The sequence below is a fragment of the Scomber scombrus genome, chromosome 13 (assembly GCF_963691925.1).
Source record: "Scomber scombrus chromosome 13, fScoSco1.1, whole genome shotgun sequence".
Taxonomy (NCBI): domain Eukaryota; kingdom Metazoa; phylum Chordata; class Actinopteri; order Scombriformes; family Scombridae; genus Scomber; species Scomber scombrus.
The window spans coordinates 8,760,856-8,788,213 of record NC_084982.1 but is presented as its reverse complement, the minus strand read 5'-3'; the positions used below and the strand labels follow the sequence as shown (position 1 = coordinate 8,788,213).

General features: G+C 38.8%; 1 protein-coding gene across 2 annotated transcripts in view; it reads left to right on the top strand.

Moving 5' to 3' along the window:
• The first annotated feature begins 10,316 nt into the window (after nucleotides 1-10,316).
• The window catches only part of itgbl1 (integrin, beta-like 1), a 44,387-nt gene continuing 27,345 nt past the window's right edge, over nucleotides 10,317-27,358 (top strand). For both annotated transcript variants that reach the window (XM_062431841.1, XM_062431840.1), the window contains exons 1-5: nucleotides 10,317-10,577; nucleotides 14,749-14,951; nucleotides 22,527-22,673; nucleotides 24,412-24,534; nucleotides 26,545-26,685. In XM_062431841.1, coding sequence (XP_062287825.1) covers nucleotides 10,486-10,577; nucleotides 14,749-14,951; nucleotides 22,527-22,673; nucleotides 24,412-24,534; nucleotides 26,545-26,685 — 706 coding nt within the window. In that variant the 5' untranslated portion in view covers nucleotides 10,317-10,485. The remainder of the gene's footprint in view (nucleotides 10,578-14,748; nucleotides 14,952-22,526; nucleotides 22,674-24,411; nucleotides 24,535-26,544; nucleotides 26,686-27,358) is intronic.

Below are 27,358 nucleotides of genomic sequence, written 5' to 3'. Positions count from 1 at the left end.
CAGACGTTTTTTCACTATGTCAGGAGATGGTTGATGGCTATATAACATATCTAGTTTCAGGATTTGATCCATTAGTTCTTTAAGGCGCACTGTATTTGTTTTCTTCTTATTTGCGCAATAAGAAATGATTTGGCCTCGTAGATAAGCTTTTAAAGATTCCCTTATAGTTGAATATGACATTCCTGGCGTCTGATTAGTGTCAAGAAAAAATTGTATTTCAGATGAAATAAAGTTGGTAAAAGACTCTTCTGATAAGAGAAGAGGATTGAGTCTCCAAGGGCGGTAACTATTTTGTGTGTTAGGAATGCTGATTTTCGTGGTTAGCGGACCATGATCTGAAATGACTATGGCATCATAATCACACTTAGTTACAGAAGATAGAAGTATTTTATCCAGGAAAAAAGTATCTATGCGAGAATAACTCTTATGCACTGGGGAGAAAAAGGAGTACGCTCTAGCAGTGGGATTACGGAATCGCCATACATCCACTACACCATATGTTTTAAGAAAAAGCTGGATTGTGTGTGCTGATTTAGACAAGGACGTCTTTTTGGAGGAACTGCGATCTAAGGTAGGGGAAAGTACACAATTTATATCGCCACCAAGGATAAGATGGTGTGATGTCATGTTTGGTAGACGAGAAAAAAAATTTGAAAAGAATTCTGGATTGTCCCAGTTTGGCGCATAAATATTGGCCAGGATGACCGGAAATGAAAAAAGTTGCCCTGTCACAATAATGTAGCGCCCTGCAGAATCAGAATCGACATTAGCCATTGTAAATGGTATATTTTTATCAATGAGGATGGCTGCCCCCCTAGTCTTTGTGTGGAAATTAGAATGATAAACTTGTCCTGACCATCCTCTTTTTATTCGGAACAGGTCCGTTGTGCGCAAATGCGTCTCCTGAAGAAACGCAATATCGGTCTTAAGTTGTTTCAAGTGTGTAAATACCTTTTTTCTCTTAATTGGATGGTTAAGTGACATCACGTTCCAACTCACAAAGTTCACTGATGAGAGTCCAACCAGCCCTCTAGTAGAATTAGGATCAGTCATAACCTACTGAGTAAGATATTTAGTGCACTTGAAATTTACATCTGGCTGAGCAAATAGAAAGTAAGAAAGACATACATAAAATAAATCCAAGAAATAAACAAGTCTGGTATAATCCCACCCTCCCCCACCCCACCTAGTGCCTAGAGAAACAAGGCAAACATGGTACCCCTCAAGAACAAATCCACACATATGTGTTTGTGTTGGGGAACTCTATAGAGCCAACTGTTCAGGCTCCCATCGAACGCTTCATGAAAACCAATTCAGCGCATTGTTATTGTAGTACTACAACATCTGCTATGTGTTCAAGTAAGAGAAAATTAAAAATAAAAATAAAAATAAATAATTTAAACCCCACATCTCTTATGGAATCAATATTTTAAAGGTGTTAAAATTAAACACTGTGGATTAGCCATCATATAAAATTAAAACAATTACATTTTGTAATCAACAGAAATATATTCAGTCAGACAAATCCTGTCACTATAAGGCAACCTTTAAGTTGTAAGAAAAACAAAAACAAAGAACTATTAGGCTACAGTAAGCCTATGAATAAAGGTAATCAGCATTGACAAAGAAAGGAGAGAGAGAAGGGGTCTCTTGGTCCAGTCATTTTACATTTGTTTTCCACTTTGAACCTCGACAGCAGAAGCTGGTGAAACTTAACAGTCTAACAACAGTGACATTAGTCCACTGGGTGCAGCCAGTTTAGCTGCCTTTCCACGGATGAAAACAAATTAAGTATTGTCAGAATAGCTGAAAACACGAAAACAGTCTCACTCACGCTCCTCGGCGGGGATGATGTGGTTCCTCACGTAGGTCATCGCTTTTTCTGCGTCGGTAAATTCCTTTTCTTCCCCGTTGTGTGTGACACGGAGACGGGCTGGGAACAGTATGCCAAACCGGACGTTCTGGCGGTTGTGGAGCAGCTTTCTGACCTCGGTGAACGCAGCTCTGGCTTTGGCTACTCTTGTAGTATAATCCGGGAAGATAGCAACTGACTCTCCGTTGTACCGAAGTGGAGCACGGCTGCGCGCCCGGTTCAGTACCTCAACACAGTCCTGGAAATAGTGAAGTTTGGCTACTATCGCTCGTGGTTTCCCGCCGGGTTTTCTTGGAGCCAGGCTTCTGTGTGAGCGATCAATGAGCACATCCTTGTCCAGCTGCAGCGCCTCTCGTAGCAGCTTGGACCGATGTCGTGGCGCTTGATCCAGGCGTCTCAGGCAGCCCCAGTATTCTGATGTTACACCGCCGCGCTCTTCCTTCCATGTCCTCGCATTTGTCTCGGAGCTCCGCCACCTCCGTCTTCAGGGTGTTCACCGTGGTCTGCAAAGTCACCACCTCGTCTGACCATGCTGACAATCCGGTCTCCATGTCTCGGACTGTGGTTTTCACTTGGTCGATCTCCGAGTGAATCGCCGCCGTGTTATTTTTAACTTCTGCTTTTAATGACTGTAGCTCATTTTTAAGGAAGTCGAAGTCGTCGGCAAGTGCGTTTTTCATTTCTGATTTTATCACCGCCGAAATTTCAGTTTTCAGCGAGAGAAGAATATCCGACTTCAGGGACTTGGCGTCCATCTCTGGTTTAACGTTAGCTGACCGTAGATGTGGTGGAGATGGTCTTGCCGCGGTGCTAGTAGCAGTGTAGCTCCCGGCGGTGTTGGGCCTCGTGTTCGCTGCCCCAGTATATTGAAATTTTTTCAGATTCGTCGCCATTCACTCAAACGCAGACTTCCTCTCAGCTTCGGAAATGTTTTCAGAGCAGATTAGTCGATATTTTAATGTACTGCGCGCTTATTAACTTAAAATAAAAAAGAAGTTCGACGGGAGCTCAAACAAACACGTCCTACTCCATCGCCAGCTCAACAGCGCCCCCTCTCACTAATCTATATTTTAACATAAAAATAGATCAAATAAGTCACTATAATGTGAGGCTGTAAAAGTGTCACTCATAATGACAATCACAGTGTTATCGTCCAACTGCACTGAGCTATTTAGTATCTTTCTGTTTGTCGTTTTGGCTTTAAAGTCCACAGACTCTGCTCTCTTTGACCTTGTTTCCAGCAGCAGCAGGCAGATCAAGACTCTGATAAACCCAGTGTATGCTACATGCCAAGCATCAAGTGTGAGACAGTTAGCAAAGTTAGCAACTGGGTAATGAACATAGATAGCATTTAGAGCCAGATATTTCCTTCAGTAACTGGTGCAGACCAAGACAGAGCTAAAATGTAATGTGGATATTATTGGAATTATACTCATAAATGCAGATGTTGTTCACTGTATTGCATTTTGACTGGGAAAAGTGGTTATTAAAGGGGGCTGTATTATGAGAACTCACTTTTTCAGTCCTTGTGCATAAGTATTTGATTCTCTTACATGCTCACTAACGCAAACAGTTTGGTGTGGGCTGGCTTGCTCTGTACACTTGTGACTCAACAAGCCATTCAGCTTTGATGCCCCTTCTTATGTGACATGGGGCAAAGCTAAGATAAACTAAGTGCATCTGCATGAGTAAACCTGTCTTATGTTACATAGACAACTTTTACTCAGTTTAACTAATGGAAAACATCACATTACAGCTTTAACTGTGTTTACTGAATGACTTCGAAAGTCTAACAATGTCTGGGAAATACAATAAACCTCACTTTCCAGTCTTCGTTTCTACAGGCTCACAGGTTTAAATTGGCTGGCTACCTGCCGGTTTTTAGCAACAATCTCACTTTTATACACTCTGAATGCAAATATTATTACCTTAAGGACACAGTAAAATGCTATTAAACAAAACTGAACAAACCACTGTGGTGGGTGTACATAGACTAACATTTAACAAACTTTATTGTATCAAATTAGCCATTAATGTTGTCTGTTGTTAACACACATTAGACAATGTGTCAATGCTTACTGATATACTAATGCTACACACACCCCAGTCCTACCTAAATTCACATTGTATGTGACCACAAACCAATGTCAACAACACTTACAGGACTTTACTTTATGTTTGTCCTATAATACTTTTTTTACCTGTGCAAAACCCATTTAAAACAGTAGTCAGCACATTATTCATGTCATTGTGGCATTATCTCAGCTCGTGGTCACTGCTAGCCAGCAAGTACGTTTGATACTTTCAAAACCTGATTTTTTTCTGACTCAAGGTGAAAAGTCAGCTGACTAGAAATGAACTTTCATGGCCTTAGTCCAACCATTACTATAGTAGAAGGAAATGACAAATCAGCCCTATATCAGCTAATCAGATGTCATCATTATTGTGTCGATGAACTTGACTAACAACCTATCAGCTCTGGGGTGACCACAGGGGTGACCAATGAGATTTCAGGCCACCCACTAAAACCACCATTGCTGGATATGAAAAAAAGTTAACTGTTTGCAAACACATTAGCCATTATTAACTACTGTGTATTAACCAGCCACTCACTCACTGGTCTGTCTGCTGTTTAGTGCTGGGCAGATACAGTGTACAGTGAGTTTTTAGGGAGTTGAACTGAAAACAGGTGCCTGCTGCATCGGGAAATTATACTAATAAGAGCAGTGAAAGTGAACCAAAACAGTACATTTGCAGTGGAAAAAACAAAACAATGAGCTGAAGCACCCAATCAGTCCACTGAGCTGAGGGGAACTATAGAGATGGGTGCTAAGTCTTTTGAGTGACACCTTTCATAAATAGTAATCCCACCCACTGTTTTAAAGTTTAGAGCAGCTTACTGACTCTACCCTATCTTCACATTATAACAATATACTGTATATTGATGTTGAAGAATGTTAAAAAAATTACTCAATAAATACATAAATAATATTTGATTCTATCCATATCACCCAGCTATGAAAAGGTAGGCCTATATGAAAAATACTAACCAAATCTCTGTCATATTTCATACATTTGATATTTCCTGAAGGGTATACTGTACAACACATTCATCTTTAGACTTATTTTAAATATGCTTGTTTCATTTCCATGTTAGAATTTCCTCAAAGAGCTTGCAACAATTACCAAGTGCCAATCTTCTATTTTAATGATTGGTCAGTTGTCAGTAATGTCAGCAAATTTCAGAAAGATTGTCTGATTCAAAGTTGAACTCGACACAACCTTGAAAAACAAATCAATAATCATATATTAAGAGAAAAGTGCACCTGAAGCAGCTCAGGTGTGTGTAAAGGCCCTACTATGGCTTACCTACTGTGGCCTCACAGTTTTCTATGAGCAACTGTAAACATTAAAAAACATTTTGAGACACAGTTCACCTCCTTTATCAATCACAATAAACCGACCACAACCGGATGTCTATCGAGAAGGGCTTATCCATATTGATATTGAAAGCTGAACGCATGACATCGACGGAGCCAAGGTTACTATGGAAACGGATGAGAGCTAAGGTGCTACACTGAGCAAAAATCAGCTATAAACACAACACATATAGACAAATGTTGGCAAACGTGGGTGCTTAAAGAAGCTAATATAATATCAGGCAACCAGGCCACGTGATAGTGTTGCAAATAAACGATAATATTAGATCAAGGCCTACTCCGGAGGATGACAATCTCCACACTTCCTGGAGAACCCACAAGCTAGCGCAGCAGCTGCTGCAGCTGCAGTCGCATCATTATAGTACAAGCGAGGTCCAGGTAAATACACCACGGTCTCAGTGTCAGGTTTAGAAAAATACTGAATGACTTACGAGAGAAGGGTTTCCCTTATCTACCGTGTCTCGTCCTGTCCATGACATCAGCTGTTTTCCGGGTATGTTGGGATCGTGTGGGGAGCGTGCGGGAACGCGCGCAGGTTGCAATCACATCAACAGCACCAGCTTGTGAAGCGGCGGTGGCGCGCAGCTCATCTCCATGGTAACAGGTGAACATGCCTCAAATTGCTGCATCACAGCTTCTGCCTCCCAAATTCTTCATTGCCTTGATTGCTTCCACTTTGTTTAGTACTGTATTGATAAACTGTGTCAGACCACCTCGATTTATTTATTTTCTTTCACTGGCTCTGAAAATCAGTGTCCTGCATTGCATTCATTATTAGGCATTATTCTGTGAATTGAATGGATTCATCTCTAAAGTAATAACTGCTCTAAATGCTCCAAAAACCTGATCCTGTAATAACTGCAACAACAATTTTGAATGTAATATTAAGGAGAAATAATATTGATGACGGTGAGTGGAATGTATGTGTGTGCGTGTGTGTTATGTGTTTATTTTAGTACTAAATACTAATTTATTTATTCTTTTACAAGCACCTTCTTTCTTTTTTTACTTATGATACCATAAGGATTGCTTTCAATTTCATTGTACATGTATAAATGACAATAAAGACTATTCTATTCTATTCTATTTTTTTCTGTTTTTTGTTTGTTTGTTTCTGGTATAACTTTTTGTAATTGCTGATTTCATTGTTAGAGTTTCCTGGAAACAAATGCAAGTTCAAGGCATTTAATTTTTATGCATGCTTTAACTCCCATAAATAGTAACTTATATTAATATTGTTTTATTGCTTATGCCTACTGAGTACTACAGAATTCTAAAACTAAGTACAACTGCTGACTGCTACTGGTACTACTGAGTACTATGGACCTCCAGCTACTACTGTACTATGCACCTCAGCGCATCATCTGCCCACCTTTTGCATCAGCGGATGAACTACAGGCTCTGTGCAATTCATCTCTGAGCAATGTCTTTGATCTTCAAGCCCCTGTCAAGATGTGTGAGGTCAGTTTTTCATGCTCTGCTCCCTGGTTCACTCATGACCTGAGGAAAATAAAAACAGCTGGACCTGTCCTGGAATGATGCTTCAGAAACTCTGAGCTTGCTGTCAGTAAACTGGCCCTCCTTGAACATCAAAGGTCCCTTAAAGATGCTTTGTCACAGTTATATTCCAACCTAATTAATAACAATCCTGGCAACCCAAAACATCTTTTTTCCACCATAAATCATCTCCTGAATCCACCATCATCTTCAACAATCGAGGAAACAGAAGAACAATGTAACAGCTTCATTGACTTTTTCAGAGCCAAGGTCAACAACATCCACTCGCTGATTTCCATCTCCTCTCCTCTCTGCCTCCTCTTGACATCGACCCTCTGTCTGGGAGCTCGCCGCCTCTACTCCATTTTACTGGCATCAGGCAGTGCCACATTGAGGTAATCCCTAGGAATATGAAACCCTGTACTTATGACCTGGAACCCATTCTCACAGCTCTGCTCAAATCATACTGAGCACCCCAAACTGTCAAATTCTTCCTTCAAATGTGTAATGTTCCATCTGCCCTAAAGACACAGTCATCTGCCCCGTCCGCAAGAAGCCCACCCTGCCTCCCCTTTCCTGTCCAAGGTGTTGGAGAAGGTGGTTGCTTTTGAGCTTCAGGATCATCTTAAACACAACACAACCTATTTGAAAAATGTCAAATAATCAAAAAAATAGTTTTTTGTTCAGCACACAGTACTAAGACAGCTCTGCTCAGGGTTGTGAATGACCTTCTGACAGCAACTGATGCAGGTCCCCTTAACCCCTGATTCTCATTGACCTGAGCATTGAATTTAACACTGTGGATCACACTATCATCTTGGAGCGCCTCCACACCACCATTAGACTATCAGACTCTGAACTTAAGTGGTTGTACTGTATGTCTCACTGGGAGGATACAGGTCTAGGTAACTCCTTGTCACCTGTAGTGTTCCACAATGATCGTTTCTCTGCCTCTTCTTGTTTACCCTCTACATGCTCCCTATTGGTTGTGTCATCAATTTCCTCCAGTTAAACAGCAGTAAAACTGAACGTTTTCTTATTGGTACTGCACACCAGATTCAGTCATTACCCCATACCTCATCTCACCCTTTCCTCCTCAGTCACTAATCTGGGTGCTAGCTTTGACCTTCAGCTGATGTTTGCTGACCATATAAGACATCTATGCAAAACCTCTTTCTATCTCAAAAACATTTCTAAATTCCACCCTTCTCTTGACCGTGTCAGTTGCAGAGAAACTTGTTATCTCCTCAACTAACTCCAGTATATTAAGAACAGTGCTGCCAGGATCCTGATAAGAGTGTGAAAACATCAACATAACACCAATTCTGTTTTAATTGCACTGGCTCCTTTTCACCTTCATATTTGACTGCTGTGACTGAAGTCCTGCTACTCAAATGTGCCTCCCTACCTACAGGAACCAATCATACCACAAACCTCAGATCTGCCACCAGCTTGCTCTTCCAGGCCCCTGGTACTAAGCCCCACACCATGGGGGATCAAGCTTTCTGCTCTGCTGCACCACGCTTGGAACAGCCTTTCTAACCATCTGAGGGCAGCACAGACCCTAGACTCTTAAAAAAAAAAGCCTAATAACAATAGTGTGTGGACAAATATCAGTTTGGACATGGACAATCAAAAGCATACATGAGAAATATAAGAAGTAAAACTTTTGAATAGTTTGGAGAGAATAAGTTTTCTGCATTTTGTAAAAAAAAATTATAGGAAAAAAGCATTTAGTGACAAGTTTATTATAAGTTATAAGTTATTTGCCCTACTCAATAGTATGGAAGACTATAGGAGACAATATTAAAATGATAATGTAAACTTGAAAATAAAAATGTAATTCCACAATAGTATTGTAATGTTCCACATACTAAGTTAGTTGAGTAAAAATTAAAATGGAAATACAACAATCCAATTTGCATTTGCATTTTCACACACTTCTATGCATTCTATGATCAGATTAAAATGAAAATGGAATGGCTTTTTAATATTTAATTTTTTAAGTCATACCCAGTGGACAATATTCAAATGTTTAAATTAAGATGCACTATACATGATGTAACCTTTCCATTTATGGAAACAATATTAAAGTAACAATTAAAATTAAAATGCAATTTCAAAATGAAGATGAAAACAGAATTGCTTGCATAATGGAAAATCTGACAACAGTGTTTATATTGTATTTTAATTTTCAAATTTGAATGAATATTTGAATATTGTCCACTAAACAGCAGGCTACAATTGACTAAATGTCAACAACCAGCTTTTCCATTTTCATTTTAATATAATCATCCATACGCAATTGGAAATGAAAATGCAAATTGGATGATTTCATTTTCATGTAAAATTTTATGCAAAGAATATATACTTATGTGGAAAATGATAATGCTATTGTTGAATTACATTATCATTTAAATATAGTCCTGTATAGGCTACCATACAAAGCATAAACTCTGTAGAGGATAGTGAAAATAATTGATGAGATGTGGGATCGTATTATCATTATATTTTTATTACTGAAGAATGTATACTGTGGTCTTTTCTTCAATGAGACAATTATTTTATTGAATAAAGCATGTGATACCCTTTTTTCATTTAACTATTCCAGAGTTAATAATGCACCATATCAGTAGGTTTGTATAGTGGTACTACAGTACTTCTTAAGTGTCCTAGAAACCCCAAGTAGTTGTCACGCACACAATCTAGGCTATGATATGTCAAAATATCTGCTCTGAAAAAGGTCTATAAAAGTGAACTTCAGTACTCTCCCTAAACTCAGACAATGCCTCATTCTTTGCTCATGGGCAAGAGCAAACAAAGGTATGCTGCAAGTAATTCCACTGACTCCACCACTAATTTACAAGCCAGCTTGGTTAGTCCAAATTGGATGGTAGTGTCTTGGCTGCCATGAAATGTCAGTCCTTTGAGACTTACCTGAAATGAATCTTCACATTTTGCTCAAATACATTTGCTATATCAGTTCAGATTTAAAATGTGTATCATTATTCCTGCAGTATTGTTCTTACTAATCAGCCTATTTCACAGCAAATATTTTGATTTGTCATAGCAGGAAAACCACAGGTGTTAACAATAACAAAGATGCTGTTCTAAGTATTTCAGTATGACAGTGAGCCAGCATACACTACCAGGACACTGAAACTTAAGCAGATAGAATATTATTTACACCTGTGCTTTTCCTAGTGTGAGATGTCAAAATGTCTTCTGTGAAAAGGGCCTATTAAGGAAAGATATTGACTTTGGTTCTTTTTTATTATTCACATTAAAATGAAAGATAGAAACAACTACTGCACCATAGAAAGATCATCTGGAAAAGGAAGGGGGGAAAAACTGAAACAAAAAAATGTAAAAGAAACAGTCTGCTTCTAATTACATCTCAAACTGGTGACTTAACTTTTTATTTTGGCAGCTTTCCCCACTCCAGCTCCTGCCCAGGACTGTGTCTGAGAGTCAAGACTAATCAAAGGCACTTGTATAGAAAAGACTGTTGGCCTCTGAAGGGATTGAGCTAGTTCAGGCCAGCCTGCTGCTCTTTCTCTCCTTCTCTCATTTTCTTTCCCCCTCACTCTCTCTTCCTGTCCTGTCTGTTTAAGGAGGGAAAGATTGGGAAATTCCTTCAAGCTACTTTACTTCAGGTTTCTGTGGGATTTAAACATGCACACTGAGGCTTTGGTACAGTCCATGTTAGTGCCGTTGTTTCTGATTCTGCTCTCTTCTGTGGAGGACACTTTGTTACAATCGGTGAGGTGAGTTTCCACAGCTTTGTTTTTTTCTTATTTATTTTGGGGTGAGCCTAGAGAGTAAGAAGGAAGAGGAGGTACATAGTTTTGCTGACAAAGACAGCATTTGGAGAGTGCAATGTGTGAAAGTTTAGGAATACCTATACATGTAGTTTGTGCTTGAAGTTTTTTTGTGCGGTTTCTTTATGCTACTTTACTTGCCTGTCTTAATGCTGCGTGCCAAGTCATATAGTCATAAAAGTCCGCTGCTCAGTTTCTATTATTTAAAGTTGCAGAGCACTTTTTCAAAACTGAAGGGCACAGATTTATTTCCATTTGGACACCTCACAAATTACAACTATCCCCTACCTATACAATGTTATAACAGCTTTCAAGGTCATGGATTTGGTAGGAAGGAAGCATGAGTGACATTTTGGCTGGAAGGGGAGATTATGTTTTTCAAAAGCGTTTACTGAGCAATCATTTGTAGCAACGAACAATATTGAAAAAATAGGGAAATCCCAAATCTGCACATGTTAACAGTACATTTATGCAAAATTGCAATTACAGTAGTAACCTTTTGTACTATATACTTTTTTTTTAAACTTTATTATAAAATAATAAAAGTAAATAAATATTGACTTAGCGCCTAATGCTGTGGAACTTATGATACACTTCTTGTTGAATTTGGCTTCAGTATGAAGGATAAAGATTCATTTCTGTTTTTCTTGGCTTTTAACTGTACAGTGGATCCCAAGCCAGCCAAACTGTAAATGTTGCCATATGATTCAAGCTTAACTCAGCTGTAGAGGGGGTGTTTACTCCAAGCAGGTGCACCATGCCTGTGTATGTCATACTGTACAATGAATAGTATTTATTGGACAGCAGTGGCAAAACTAACACATACTTAAACACAAAAAACATCAGCACCTGAGAATCCAGGTGATTACAGTGTTTTCCTCTGTTTTCCCTCTGTTCATCCAAATAATTTCTTCCCTTTTTATTAATTTTATTACCAGTTATGTCATTATAACAAATTGACAGTGAGAAAAATTATAGGTGTGAATCACTCAATAACATTTCCAAGAACACAAGTCCTCTAGTCTGTTCTGTTCTGTAATGTACTTACAATAGTTGACCCACTTGATATCAACAGCACAGTTGGATGATTCCAACTTCACTCACGGTTATAGTATATAACCTTTATTCATCTACACACTGGCTTTGTCCTTTACTAGGCCCTACAGTGTAAGGGAAAAAAAACAAGCTCCAAGGAGCAACACCAGGCTGTGCAAAGACATCAGCAAAAAGGCTTTAAAACAGTCAACACATACTTTTTTATTTGAAGACATATTGTTAAAGTAACTCAAATGTTGCTCAACTAAGTCACCTTCAGAACAAGAACTGAAAGTAGGGCTTATAATATGCCTTTAAAGATATAAAATAATGGATAAAACAGTACATAGGTGCAATATGTATTGCTATGTAGCTCTTTTGTAACTCTTTTCTTGTATTTGTATATTTTTTTCCGCACAATAAAACATAATAAGGCTCACACTTATTGGTGACACTTTTATTTGGAAGAACTGGTTTACTTTGATCATGAATTCATCAATTTGCGCTCATCCGCTGATGATGATAATGTCCGCAATGCCTCCACATACATAAAAAGAGAAATCCAGTACTTTGAGTGCCATCAGCATTTTGTTGGAGCTCTCTACAGTATGACATCAACATCAAGAGCCTACAAATGATGGATTTGATACCATGATTTCATTCCCATCAATGAGCAAATGGCTTGATTGAACTAACAGGCCACGGGCAGTGCCACTGAGTTTTCTCAATGAGTTCAAATGGCTTCTTTTGATAGAGCCCTGAGATGTACAGTGTCAGATAGACATACTGGGAGAATGACAGGAACACAGTTGGACTCACCCTGTGCAGATAAGGATTTTGAGACTAAATATATTTTGTGAAACATCAGTGCCATATAAAAGCATGCCCTGATCTGGTTTAGGATGATGTGCTACAACCATTACTTGTCCGATTGTATCTGGTCAATTTACTTAAAATAAGTGGCCAAAGGAGAAGGCCAATCCGATCCGAAAGTTACACAACCATTAAAATGCAGTTGAAATTGCTACCAAAAATGTAAATTTGTTCTCTGACTCCATCAGCATCAGCATTTAATTGGACCCTCAGCAATTAATATGCCCTATTTTCTTAGCTTACCTAAGAAAAAAGCTGCAGTTAGACAAGGCTCCCTGTGCCAAAAGCAGAAGAGATTCCAGGCTTGTAAAGTGGAGGTAGGGAGAATGCCAAACTCCCTGATTTCTGTTTTATCAAGCACTGAGGCAGTTTTGCTATTCAGATCCTTTACTTAAGTAAAAGTACAGCAATGTCAAAGTGCTCCATTACAACTAACAGTCTTGCATTAAACATATCCTATTAAAGTAAAAGTTGCAATCTGCAACCTCACCACTATATGCCAACCATTCCTACACAATGCACCTTTGCAGTAAAAATAGTGGTTTGGTCCCTCTGACTGATATATTATTATACATGACATCATTAGATTATGAATACTGAGACAACAGTGTGTAAGCAGCATGTTACTGTTGTAGCTGCTGGAGGTAGGCTAGTCTGAACTACTTTATATACAGTTAGCTGGTTTTGTTCAGTGGTTTCCAACCTAGGGGTCTGGCCCCTACAAAAGTTCACCACACTTGTGAGATCATTAATGGGAGAGGAAAGAAGGAAAAACAATATTGTAATGTACAAATCTGTTTTCAGTTTTTGGAATTTCTTTTATCTTTGATTTCTGGTGAAATATTGGATCATTTGAACATTTATTGAAATTAAACCATGTGAAATACTATTTTGTTAACAACTCACAGACATCTGAAATGTGACCCTGACTACAGGGCATCAAATGCCTAAAAGGTTAAAAACCACTGTGTTGTATTTCAAACCTTTATCTGAGTAAAAGTAGAAAGTTATAATGGAAATACTCAAGTAAAGTACAGGTACCTCCAAATTGCCCATAAGTAGGCCTACAGTACTTTCACTTTCCACCACTGCACTGATAAGGTGGCTAAACTGTGCCGGGGCAGTGAGAGAGATAGAGAGGCCTGAGACGGGAAGATCCCCACCATCATTGTTTTCCTTTCCATCTTCTAGATTGCATTACTCTCATCATGACAAAGTCCCAGCATTGCTGAGGCTGAATCAGGGGAAGTATCCAACAGAATATACAAACAACCCTGGCAGCAGCATTCCGAGCTCATAGCATATGTAGCATTCCTGATGGGCATCAGTTGAGGCTGGAGCAGGAGGGGCAGCATGAAATGGTACAAGGCAGAGACAAGGTCTCATGCTTCACCGCAGAACAGTGTCTTGTTATCATGAGAAAGAGCTATCATCCCGATTAGCAAGTAGTTAAAAATTCAGTGCGCTGTCCGACAGACAAGGGTGGTTAAGCCTAAAAAAAAATCAGTGGGTGAAATGGAACTTGTATAATCTCCCCATGACACATGGCACACACACACGTTGTGTATTTAATTTAATGGGAGTGACCAGAACACTTGATCTGTTGATTATTTAAAATGTGTCTACTGTTCTCAAACTGGACAGCTGCCCCTTATCCAGAGAGGGCAGGAATAGAAAAAGAATGTCAGACAGCATCCAAAAGAAACAAATCTTACTGAGAAACCCCATGGAGTAAAAACAAAGCTCAGCAACAGCAGCTGGACTGTATTCAATGAAAGGTGAAGGTGGTTGTCTGCTATTTGATCTCTTCACATTCTGTTCCAAGGCATTTTGTTTTTTCTTATTATAGACCAAACAGGCTAACCATGCTCTGAGAAGTTTCTCCCACTGTTCTCCATCTTGTGCTTCTTTTTCTTCATGTGCAATGCCTACAATTAAAAGAATAAGTGTAAATGAATTATACTTCTAGTGCCCAAACCTGAAAGTGAATGAGATTAATGTAGGGAAAATGATGGATTACTAGAATGTTTGTATTCTTACTATAAATACTATACATACTTAACATGTTGAACAGGTTCTTTTTGATGTATGAAGGTAGACATTCCTGGCACATCTGAGCTTTGCTATTTTCTTTGAAAAAGCAAAGCACATTTGAACCTTAGTACATTCCACAGCTGCATTACAACTGACCCTTTTTTCTTTTTACCAGCCAGGTGGGTGGTGTGTGTAAACTATCCACAGAGTCATCCCTGCGCCGCTGCCGGACACCTGATGGCAAGGTCTGCAGTGGGAGGGGCAAGTGTGACTGCGGCATCTGCTTCTGTCAGGCCCCAGATCCAGGGAGATTCTATGGGCCTAGATGCGAGTGCCACGACTGGGTCTGCGCCACACACAATGGGAAAACTTGCAATGGTGCGTACAGTAATAGAGTGACATATAAAACAAAACCAGATAGTTTGGTGTTATAATGAGGAGTTAAACATGTTGTAACATTGCTCTCTGTTTTTTTATTGGTGTATTATCTTTCAAAAGTTTGGCTGTCCGTGTGTTTAAAAATGTCTATCACATGGCTCCACATATTTTAAATGACTTGGGTATGGTTGTTAGTGATGGGTCAATAAGTGATGCACCAGACCTCCTCAGAGAAACTTGGCTAATAGATTCTCCAGCTGAGGTTTTGAGTCTGCCAAGTGCTGGGAAAAAACTGAGAACTTAATGGTGCTTTCCAGAAACCTAGATTTTCTTGATACATTCATTTTTATACGATTTCATGTGGGCAACCATGTATTTCACAGACCTGGAATGGATTTGGAGTACTTTGGTTTTATCTTTTTTTTCTTTTCTTTATTGCCCAATCAGAGGCGTGGCAGTGCTGTGTCTTTGACAGGTTATAAAACCACGGCAGTACTTCAAAGAATTTCATTGGTAGAAGACAGCAGGCTGGTTCACACATGCATTAGCTTTTGTTCAGAGGCTTTGAACTTAGCTTCTTGCCTGAAATGTTACAATACTTGAGTGTGCATCCACACTCAACAGAACAGAGAAAGGGCTTATGAAATATTCTCTACCCTGTGCAAGATGAACTCAGTTGCTAATTTATTTGTATTTTTTGTGAAAATGATTGTAATAACTAACAGCAATAATAATAATATAAAACATCAGCCCTGCCCTGTGTTAATCCTTTCTGCATGAAGGTTTTTAGATTACTTTATAGTGTTTTTAGAGGCTGTAGTGTGTGGTGCTTTTTATGTTGATTCAATGTTTTTATATTAACAAAGGAATAGCTTATGGTGACAAACCCACTAGAAATTAACATCAAATTCTGCTGTTTAGCTCATTGCTTTGAGTTTATAGCCTGCAACCTCACTATTTTGGTTCACTCTCACTGCTTTCATCAGTGTCACTTTCAGCTGCAGCAGGCAGCTGTTCTCAGCAGAATAAGTTTTGATAAACTCATTGTAAACTACCTTCCCAGCACCAAACAGCAGGCAGACAAATTTAGCAGCAACGAAAATAGTGGAGCATGTAGATGCTGAATAACTTGATATGTCTACAAATATAAAATGTTGTGGAGCTCTTTTTGCAGCTTTCAAAACAGGGCTGAAAGAAGATGGAATATTGCACTTAGTACATTTACCAGTTGACCAGACATGACTGGTAAATGTGTAAAAAAGTGACTGATTGCACATTTGCAATAACAACTTTATAAGGTAATAGTATACCAATGTTCAGCCTGTTGCGATGCACACCATGGCCAAAAAAAGAGATACATTTACGTTCTAAACTGTGTTGATTCAGCTGGAGTTGTTTTTAGAGACTGTAGTTTGTGGCTCTTTAGAATATCTACGTTATACTGCGAGATGTTTCTAATATTCAGTCTACCTTCTTTGATATAAATGGGGCATACCAACCCAAATAAACACCCCTCAGTGTAACATGATGCAATTCAACAACATCACAAGACCATGAAATTGAATCAACACCTCCCTGAAGCAGTTTCAACAAAAACCGGACATTCTCTGGACATGCTCTCACAAAGGTAGAATGTATTACAGGGGTATACTGTATTAGTTTAAGCTAGGTGCACCTACAGTAGTAAATACAAATTTGGTAGAGCGTAAACAAACATAAAGGTCACTGGTTGTGACCTGTTACCAAGTTTTACCAGACATTTATTAGGTAACAGTAACATGCTCCTCCTGGAAGTTGGTAAGCGGGTGCCTGTATTTTGATATAAGAGAAAAGAATCTTTTTGTTGGACGTGCTCTGTGGTCACTGGGCTCTGAGTGTCAGGGTTTAATGGTGATATGTGTGCATCGAGAACAGGTCTAATGGAGATATGTGTGTATGTGTGTGTGTGTGTGTGTGTGTGTGTGTGTGTGTGTGTGTGCACGTGATGGGCAGAGTGATTTATTTGGGCAGACAAGTTGGCTGCTGTGAGGAGCTCATTATGGTTCAGCAGTCTGGAGCGAGAAGGCCCTGCTTCAGCCTGATAATGGAGTTTCACTCACTGCTACACAGACTGCAAATGGACCCTAGATGCATCAGAGGAGGGATGGGTTTTCACACCCAGACACACAATCTACACACGTACACACACGCACACACGTACATACACATATATGATCAGGCTCATTCTCATGGTGTAATACTTATGAGCACACACATATGTACAAATGGCCACATACTCACACAGTCACATGCATCTAGGTGCAGCAATTATATTCAAAGCATATTGAGAAGAATGGACCCACCCCTCCTCTCCCATTGTTCAATGGTCCATGCAGCATGCATGGTCTGCTGTCTAAGATCGACAGCCAATTTCTCTCCCCACAGCTCCCTTATCTCTGCCTCTCACAACTGCCCACTGATAAGATCCAATCGATTTTTCTCCTTAGGGATAAACTGTGTGTTTTTCCTTTCCAAAAAAAATGTGATTTTCTGGCATTGAGATGTTATTTTACCTTGGATGGTATTCATCACGTAAACCATTTGTTTCGAACACATCAACAAGTCAAAATGACTCTGGGGATGATGCTTTTTTTTTTAAAGAATTATGTCTGATTGCACCATTTTTAAAATCTATGTTGAAATGTTGTTGTCATTGTTGTTGTCTGTTGTTCCATTGAAGGAAGACCAGCTAAAATAATTTCAAGTTCATTTTTTGTCATTGCTGTGTAGGGTTGCATAGTCAATTGTATTTCCAAGTAAGTGCAAGAATGCCTTCAGTTTGAAATGAGTTATTGGTGCTTTCTGTTAAGCTTGCATGGTCTTTCCTGTAACTGCGTGGGTTTCAGAAGATACCCATGTCAGTTGAGGTGGAAGCCCTAAATTTATATACTCATGTGCTTGTCTATGTATACAGTATAGACTAGTCCAGGGTGTTCTTGCCCTATTCAAAGCTGGAGGTATTATGGAGGCCTATGGCATTAATTCAATATCCCTATTCTCTGTGGGTGTGATTAGGAGAGCATAAATGTTTTATTCTCAGCAAAAAAGCATATTATGTTGTTATTATGTATTGCATAATTTTCCTTGGAATAATAGCTGCAGTTATAATCCTCTTTTAATCATTTTGGTCCATTTTTGTGATCCCATACATATATCTCAATTCAAAGAATTACCAATAGCAATTACCATGTAAACCTATAGCATACATTATTCAGGCTATGTTAAAGAATAGTATGATCCAATGAGAATTTACCCTGGTAAAAATACAATGTACCTTTGCAACCAGCAGCTGCTCCTCCCACGCCATGAATCTATTGCATGCATGGTGAGACAACAGCAAAGTGGTCCTGTGAATGGATTGTTTAGCAGAAGAGCAAAAAACATTTTGATTATACCATGTTCATTTCTTTATTCTAAGGCCAGTTCCATAGTACACTACTTCAGACAAATTTCCTGTACCATTATGAATTATTTATGCCATATTTTCTATGATAAGACTGAAAATAACATTCATTTCATCACAATAAAATAGAACTTATTTATTGTAAAACTAACCAGTAACATTGGAGCTTTAATTGAGTAAGTATTGATTCTGTGGGATTCTCTCAAAACACTGACGCTCATTCATGTTTTTTCAACCTCCGGCACATCCCATATGGCAGCAGAGCAGTGTGATGATGACCCTGGACCAACATCTGTTCACCAACTGTCCACTGTTTGTGTTTATTTGTTCCTGCTCTCTGTCCCCCATCCCATTTTAAAACATGAGCTACAGCTGTATAAGAAAAACCTCTATTAAGTTATGAAGTTTGAAGTTGAAGTTTTCAAATATTCAATGTTATTTTTCAGTGTTTACAGCTATTTTATATCATGTCATTTCTGCAATATTCCCTTGATTTCAGAGATAAGGCTCAACGTGGCAATGTTTCCTCTTTGCCTTTCACAGCCTTCCCTCTTTTTTTCCCCCATTGATGAGCCACGTGAAATCTCTTCCTGACTCTGTTTCTCTTCCTGTGCTCAACTCAGGAAAGTGTTTTCCTCTGGTGTGCGTTCAGACAGACTCTGCAATTTATTGTCTTTTTCCATTGTCAGAACACAGAGGGTGTCCCAGGGTGCTGCACGCTAACATTGTCACAGAAAAAAAAAATTGTATAATCAACTTGTTAATAATTACTATTAATATTACAATACTGAGTAGCATTAGATTATATCTGACTAAACCCCTTAGTGAGCAATCATTCTCTTCATTTAAATACAATGACTCATTTATTTGAACTTGTCTTCATCAGAGTTTCTTGTTATAACAACACCTTAATAGTGCATAAATTGCTTGATCAAGCAGGGGTCAACAGTTCTTTCTGCATCTCGTGTAACAGCTACCACCACCCCAGCCACTGATGTGGCTTGAGGCAGAAAGCCAAGTATGTCTGCAATCCAGAACAATCTGTAACTTTATGATTCTGGCAGACTTTATCATATGCGTGTCCTTCTCACCCTATCTCAAAGGAGCAGTTGAAATGGGGAGGTGCAAGCATGAAAGCGAAAACTCTTTTCCCCCTGACGGATGGTTGGGGTCCTGTCAGAACACATTTTAGCCTCTCTACCACTTTCTCTCTCCCTCTCTCTCCCTCTCTCAGGCTATGGGTTTTCAGACCCTCTGTTCTTTTCCTGGCTTATCCCCCAGCCTCTGTGCCCCCTGCCAGAGTCAAAGACGATCCCACTCAAGGGGATGTTATGTCAGCAGCACACATACAGTAAGAAGTCAATTGGCCAGCGCTGTTTCAAATCAAACTTCTCCAGATGCACTTTCCATCAGTATTACATAAGCTCTGCTGCAGCTTCCAGTATAGACACATTATACACAGATGATATAAACTAATCATGGGAGAACAACTCTCTAATGGCAGTTACTGCCCAAAGTGGCTAATAGATTTTAAACATAATTTCTGTTGATTTCCCAAAGAGAGAGAGTCAAGAAAAAAAGAGAAAATAAGGACACAGTGGAATGCAGTCTCTGAGCCATTACTGCCCATTAATTTGTTCATCTCTATGTTTTTCTGGTACATATTTTGATGCTCTCACTTAGATATTCTGAGCTTTGCTGGGCTATGCGCCTGTGTGGTGAGTCACCTAATGATTCCAGTGTGGGCTGTAAGGAGAAAAAGCCACTTAAGTCCGTCCAAGTCTACTAGTCAAAGGCAATTTTGATTTGGACCCATTAGAGCTCCCAAGAATTCATGCAGTGCTTGTACAATGCTGTGGTCATTCCTTGAGTAGGTTTTGCAAAAGACATGATGAAATTATAAAAGTTGAGAATTGATTGCCTACAGTATGGAGAATTATAAAAACTTGGAAGATGAAAACAGGAGTACCTCATTCTGAAGGCAGCGCACACGGCGAATGAGTTATTACCTGAGACAGGTGTCTCCTAGATCTTTTCCGCAGAACATGACATGCTGTCGTTTTACGCTCCACAACCCACAGCGAGAGGACAGCAAGGAAGTATAATTACTCACCGAAATGAGTATCATGTTTTGGTGAGCATGATCTAAACAAAGTAAGTGGAGAAACGTCATTTGATGAGGAAACATCAGCCACAAGTATGAAATTAGCACAGAAACATTCTGAGCATTTAGATTTGCAATATGTAATGTATAGTTTTGCTCAAAATTGAAAACTAAACTTATATCTCAGTATGGCGCTAGATTATCTTGAATATAAGTGATAAGGCATTGTGTATTTACAGAGAGTAAATTACTTTTGGTATATGCTTCTAACCGAGCAATATCTCAAGATTGCTGAATTATTATTGTGATCCATACAAACTTATTACCTTGTTTATCTCCCTCTCGTTGTTATATTTTCTTTGCAGAGGCAAGTTAAATTCTGAACCTGAAATTAGTTTGCTGTATGAGTCACCATCCTTTCCTTAACAGCACTTAATCATGGTAACGCTACATCACCTGTTATTACAGCCTCTGATGCTGGCACAGATGCACCATCTCCCCGGCCCCTTATTGGATGTATCTGGGCATTGGTCGGGACCCGATTGGCTGTGTGTGTGTGTGTCCAATGGAGGAGCGTGGGAAGAACTCTGACACCCCCAAGCCACAGAGAATTACTGCCCAGGAAAGATAAACTGTCGACAAGACAGGCACCTTCCCACACACTTAAACTTTCGCCTTGCAGACAAAGAGGGGCCATTTTACACGTCAGAGTGATTGTCAACCACAGATTAATGGCTAGTAGGTGGCAGTGACGTTGTAATATTCTGCTGAATTAAATTGGAAATAGTTTAATTCAATTCTGTTTTACAGCTATTGTGTGGTTGCTCCCATCTGGGAGACTGATAAATTTAAAAAAGGGTGTCAGCACCTCCAAAGTTATTTAGATTGTGTTTGTGTCTGTGCCATAGTGTCTATTGAAATAGGCCCACTGTTGGTGTGGCCTGCAGATATATTTACATGGCCTTAATGATTCAAGAACCACCAGTAACAACAAATGGGGTCTTTATGTATATGAGTGTTATTCTGGATGAGAAAACACATCCAGTGTAGACAGTGAGTAAGAGAATACAGTGCACCCATGGCTTTATAAAATTATTTCTAGTCAAGCATAGCAATAATATTGAATATGGAACATTGTGTTATTTAAAAAAAATATATCTTTATATTTGCACAGTAGTGCAGTTCCTTATTCCTAGTGTCACAGTGGTATTCAAAATGTCAATTGCATTGTATAAACAGCCTGCAAGAAATGCAAACTACTTTTTGACAGTTTGTATGAAGACAATTATATAAAAGATTGAGCTTTTTGTGTGTTTTGTTATTTCCAAAATGATCTGGTCTCTGTGGTGCATTGTTTAAAGTGCATTTCCCATAGTCTTCTTTCCCTTGAACTGTTCCTAAGTGTCCCTTGAGACATATTGATAATTAGGATAGACAGGGGACTTGCCTGTTGTTAATGACTGATGGATAGCCCTTGAAAAGGACACCACATTTACATGATGAACGAGTCAGGAGAATGATTAAATGTGACATATAAGGCCCCTTGTTGCTAAATGCAATGGACGCAACATTTATAATGACTTGTCAGAAGCCTTCATTTGCATCATGTGATTCCTCTTGTTTTTTATATTGCTCACTACAGCCTGCAGAATGATGAGAAATGTAGCTGTAGTGTAGCTTCTGAACACTGAACAAGGTAACGCTCAGACTGAGTGATTGATGAGGAAGCCAGTATATCATCTGGAAATTTTGGAACAGGGATGTACTGCAAATAGACTTAAAAATATAAAAGAAACGTGGCACTGCTTGCTTGCTTACCATGTGTACGCATATTCATCGCAAAGGAATTGTATGGTATCTCATTATGACATTCATTAAAACAGAATTACTTCAGAGCACATCGGGTCCCTCCTGGTGGCGCAAAGCCATCATATCCATTTAACACTCATGTATCCTGGTGTTCATAGAGCGATTTCAATGCTTTTCAACACTGATAAACAGCATGTGGTGTGCTGTGTTTCCCTGTCAGACCGTGGCTACTGTGACTGTGGGATGTGTGAGTGTGATGACGGCTGGTACGGAGATGCCTGCCAGTTCCAGGAGGAGTGTAACCTACCCAACAAGAAGAGCAAAGAGCTCTGCAAAAACCCACAGGGGGTGGTCTGCTCCAACAGAGGTACACACACACACACACACACACAAATACACACACACACACACACACACACACACACACACACACACACACACACACACACACACACACACACACACACACACACAAACGCACAATGAATCTGAGTTGCAAAAAAAACATTTAAGTGTTAAGAAAAAGCTGCATTAGAAAAACAACCTGCATTCATCCCTGCATTGCATTTTTAGAAACACATGCACAAAATATATAGTCATATAACACTCATATTTTGATACTACTTTCTGAAGGGTTTATATCATGATGGTTAAAAGGTTGTACAGTGCTCACTTAGATCAATAGTATTAATTATTTTTATAGATCTTAAATCTTTCTATTAAATTTTCATCATTTGTATTTTCTCTCACATGCATTGGTCTCTAATTGTTCTTTGTGTTTTGTTCCTTTATTGTTTTGTTCCTTTTCTTTATGTTGTCTTTGATCTACACTTGCTCTGTCTCATTATGAGCTTGTGAATCAACTGTGAAGCACTTTGAACTACATTAATATTTATGAGTTTGTATAAGTTTGATTGATTGATTGATTGATTGATTGATTGATTGATTGATTGATTGATTGATTGATTGATTGATTGATTGATTGATTGATTAAATAACTGCAGATCAGATTGCTGTCAAGTCAAGTTTAAATGTTTAAATGTTTGGAGTTTGTCCTCCTTAATGGCATATTACTGGCCTATAAATAATTTGAAAAGTCAATTAATTACAATTGATTAAGCAGTTACAATTTATAAACCCCTGATGAAGCATACCCCCTTATAAAGTGAGACATATTCATTTTAGTTATGGCAGATACTTGCCCCAGTGTATGTCTGTGGACACAATATTAAGCATTGGCACACAGGGACACACACTGTGAGGAGTTGTTTTCCACATACTGACAGCCTATCACCCACCTGAGCTTAAACTCACCACTGGCCCACGATGCCTCCAGCTAAATAATGGATAAATGCATATTTGTGTGTGTCTGTGTGAGCATGCACTGTACAGTATGTGGCCTGTTTGAGTGTAAATGAATGCAAATTTATTCACAGCATGTAGTTGTCTAGCTTTCTGTCCCTATAGCGAATCATTCAGAAAACCCCATCACACACCCACTCACACACAAACACACCTCCACAACCTTCACTAGTCAGACACTGATCTCACACATGATGCTCAGACAGTACCTCCCGTGCACATCTGCAAACCAGCTGTGTTCTTGGTCTTAAAGTGCATTGCATCAAAACATACACACATTTGAGAGACCCCTTGAGAATTAATTCATACTTGGTCTCACACGCAGCATCATAATCTCACATATACACTACTATACTCATACACAAACACCACTTTACTCTCTCACACACACTACTATACTCAATGAGAGAGTATAGTAGTGTTTGTGTATGAGTATAGTGGTGTACATGTGAGATTATGGTGTTATGTGAGAAACCAAGTATGAATTATTTCTCAAGGGGCCTGTCATACACACATGCACAATCAATAACATACTACACTCACACACACACACACACACACACACACACACACACACACACACACACACACACACACACACACACACACACACACACACACACACACACACACACACACACACACACACACACACTCACACACACACACACACATACACACACTCACACACAAATATATAGTGTATGTAAATAAGCTTAAACTGTGTCTGGTATCTTTAATAGGCACATGCCACTGTGGCAGCTGCATGTGTGACAATAAGGACAACAGGGACCTGGTGACGGGACGTTTCTGTGAGTGTGACGACAGCGAGTGTCTCGATGAGGACACCGGAGAGGTGTGTGGAGGTATGCCCCACAGACCCTGTCTCAACCCCTCATTCTTCCACCAGAACAGAACACACACTATAGTTTAATATGAGTTATTCAAAGACAGTCCATTCTTCTCAGGCTCTCTTGACCTATTCCTTCTGTCATGTGTTAGCTGCTGTATGGTACCAACTGCAGTAATCATCCGTTTGAATTACTATGTTAAAGGAATACTGCCACTATTTATTCATCTGCTGTCTTACTAAGGGTTAGAGAACACCACTGACCTTTGTTAAAATCATCCTCTGAACTTGTCCAGTCAGCACTGAGTTAGCATGATATAGTGTAGCTGTCAGTTATATTTTGCAGGGTTCTCATTTTCAAACCAGTCAGCTGGAGGCACTAAAAGTCAGCTGAAGAAGGAGTTTCACTTACTATTAATTAGTTTGCTAGCTACAGCTGATAAAATTTGATTATTTCAGCTGCAGAAAATTGAGGCTTGTTTTTGTCAAATTATTTCTGAAATAAAGCTTCATGACTGCAATTATAGAGTGTCTAATCTGCCACATTTAATGTTGTGAACTGCATGCAAAAGTGAAGTAGCAGGGAGCTTAGCAAACAGTAAATTAATCCACAGCCGGCTGCACCACCTATTTGTAAGTTCAAACTTAGGCTACTTAGGGATTTATATGTCACTAAATTAAAACTGGCTAGACTGTACTAAGTAGTAGTTATAAAGAGATTAGTTACTGAATATATACACCTACTAACTGTCAGACACCTGCATAACCTAACTGAAAGAACCAACTAGCAGAACTAATCTAACTAATTCTCTAGGTATTAAACTGTATGTTCAGAATCTAGCATGCTACAGTGATTTCCTGTTGGTCGCTTCATATTGGAAGGCACTACAGATGTTTCCTAGCAACCAATTTACACATTACTGATGTGTTTACTAGAAAAGACATTTCATACATTTTAATTGTGCAACCTGATTGAGTAAATGAATAATTTCAGACTAGTTAACTTAGTAATCAACTTAAGAGGAACTTTACGCACACACTTTGTGATGGATTTCCTATCATAGCTGGTTCAACCCAGCCCACTCTGTTACATCTTCCCTTAGCACAAAGGCAGTAAGTGGGAAAAAAGTTTCAAGAAAACTAGCCTCCTATATATTTAGGAGTTGACTGGACATTTTTTCAAAATGTGTGAAGTCAGAAATTTAGATTCTACCGCTGAAGATGGATAAATCCATTAGCCATCATCTGTTGGTCAAGAATCAGCTCTAGTCTATAAGCTAATGTATCCAGTATGTTAAATACATACATAGTTTGCTGTGGAGTGCTTGGTGGTGTCAAGTTGGTTGTTTCCTGTGCGTCTGTTTTGTTCTCGGCTAAACACACAGTCACCTTTACATTGAAGGTACCAATATAAAATTCATATTTATCTTCTAATCTAACTGGTAAGACAGCAATAACCAAGTTTCCTGTCAGAATAAGTTGGTACAAGTTCATACAAAAATAATTTCCCATATGTATCCATCAATGGCAAGACTCTAAATGAGCATGATGCCTTACGTTTACACAATTTTAAGCTCATAATAAGAGAACACACTAACCTCATGTGTCCATTAAGGTTAATTGGAAAATAAATGTAGGTCAACCTGTTGTGTCAATTGCATTTGATGGTGTTATAATCATCCTTTCATACCCCACAGGCTTTCCAGTGTCTACATGTTAATTAACCATTTATTGTTGTATTTTGAAAAAACAAGATATGGAGTTTAGGCCCTTGTGAGAAATACATCAGTTCATTTGTGTTGTAAGTCTCATATAATGACAACTAAATGCAGTTAAAATATGTTTTTCATTTGCATGTGACATGTACTTAAAGAAAATCCACATCTTTTCTTATATGGGTTAGCAAATATATAACATTATTAACATTTAAATGGCTAAGAGAATGAGTATAAATCTGTTTGTCAACCTATAACAGTGACCGAGGTGAACTCATCAGTTGTTTTATGTGCATCTCATCTGCTTCCAGGCCATGGCCAGTGTTACTGTGGAAACTGTTACTGTGCTGCTGGTTGGCATGGAGACAAATGTGAATTCCAGTGTGACATCAGCCCATGGGAAAGCAAACGGAGATGCACATCTCCAGATGGCAAAATCTGCAGCAACAGAGGTTTGTTTACCCGCTTCAAGGCCAGTAGACAGTGTATAGCCTCGATGATTGTGTGGGATCACATTTTTTAAATATTATGTTTTGATAATTGATTAATTAATTAATTTTATCAGAATTTACATATGATACTAATATTTCATATTCATGAAATATAGAATAATATAGTAAATACAAAAGCATAAATGTAGAAAATATAAACTATTTTTATGTCAGGAAAAAGTGTTAAGTGGTAGTGAACAAATACTATATGTAAAAAATATGTAGCCCATAAAAATGTATAATCAAAGATCCACTATCAATTTATTATTAGCTCTGCTGTACTCTCTTTATCTAATTTTTAGGTTTGTGCCCTAAAATTTAGAATCCAAGTAGAATGAGACACATTGGCTGCATTCAAAATCACTCCCTCGTTCAATGATTCACTACTCCCTAGACAGGCAATAGTTTACACAACAGTAAGCAGTAAATTGAGAATTTGGACACTTATCCACTAACCCTCCTCATCATGCATCAACACTATTGGCTGTAGAGTCTCACAACGGTAATTTTCACATTTATAAAATGTGATGTGTTGGATTGTAGCATTGTTAGCAGAAAGTAGTGTACATGTCATGGACAGTACTTTTTCATTCCAATGAGGAATTTTTGAGGGCACCATAATATATTGTGGATA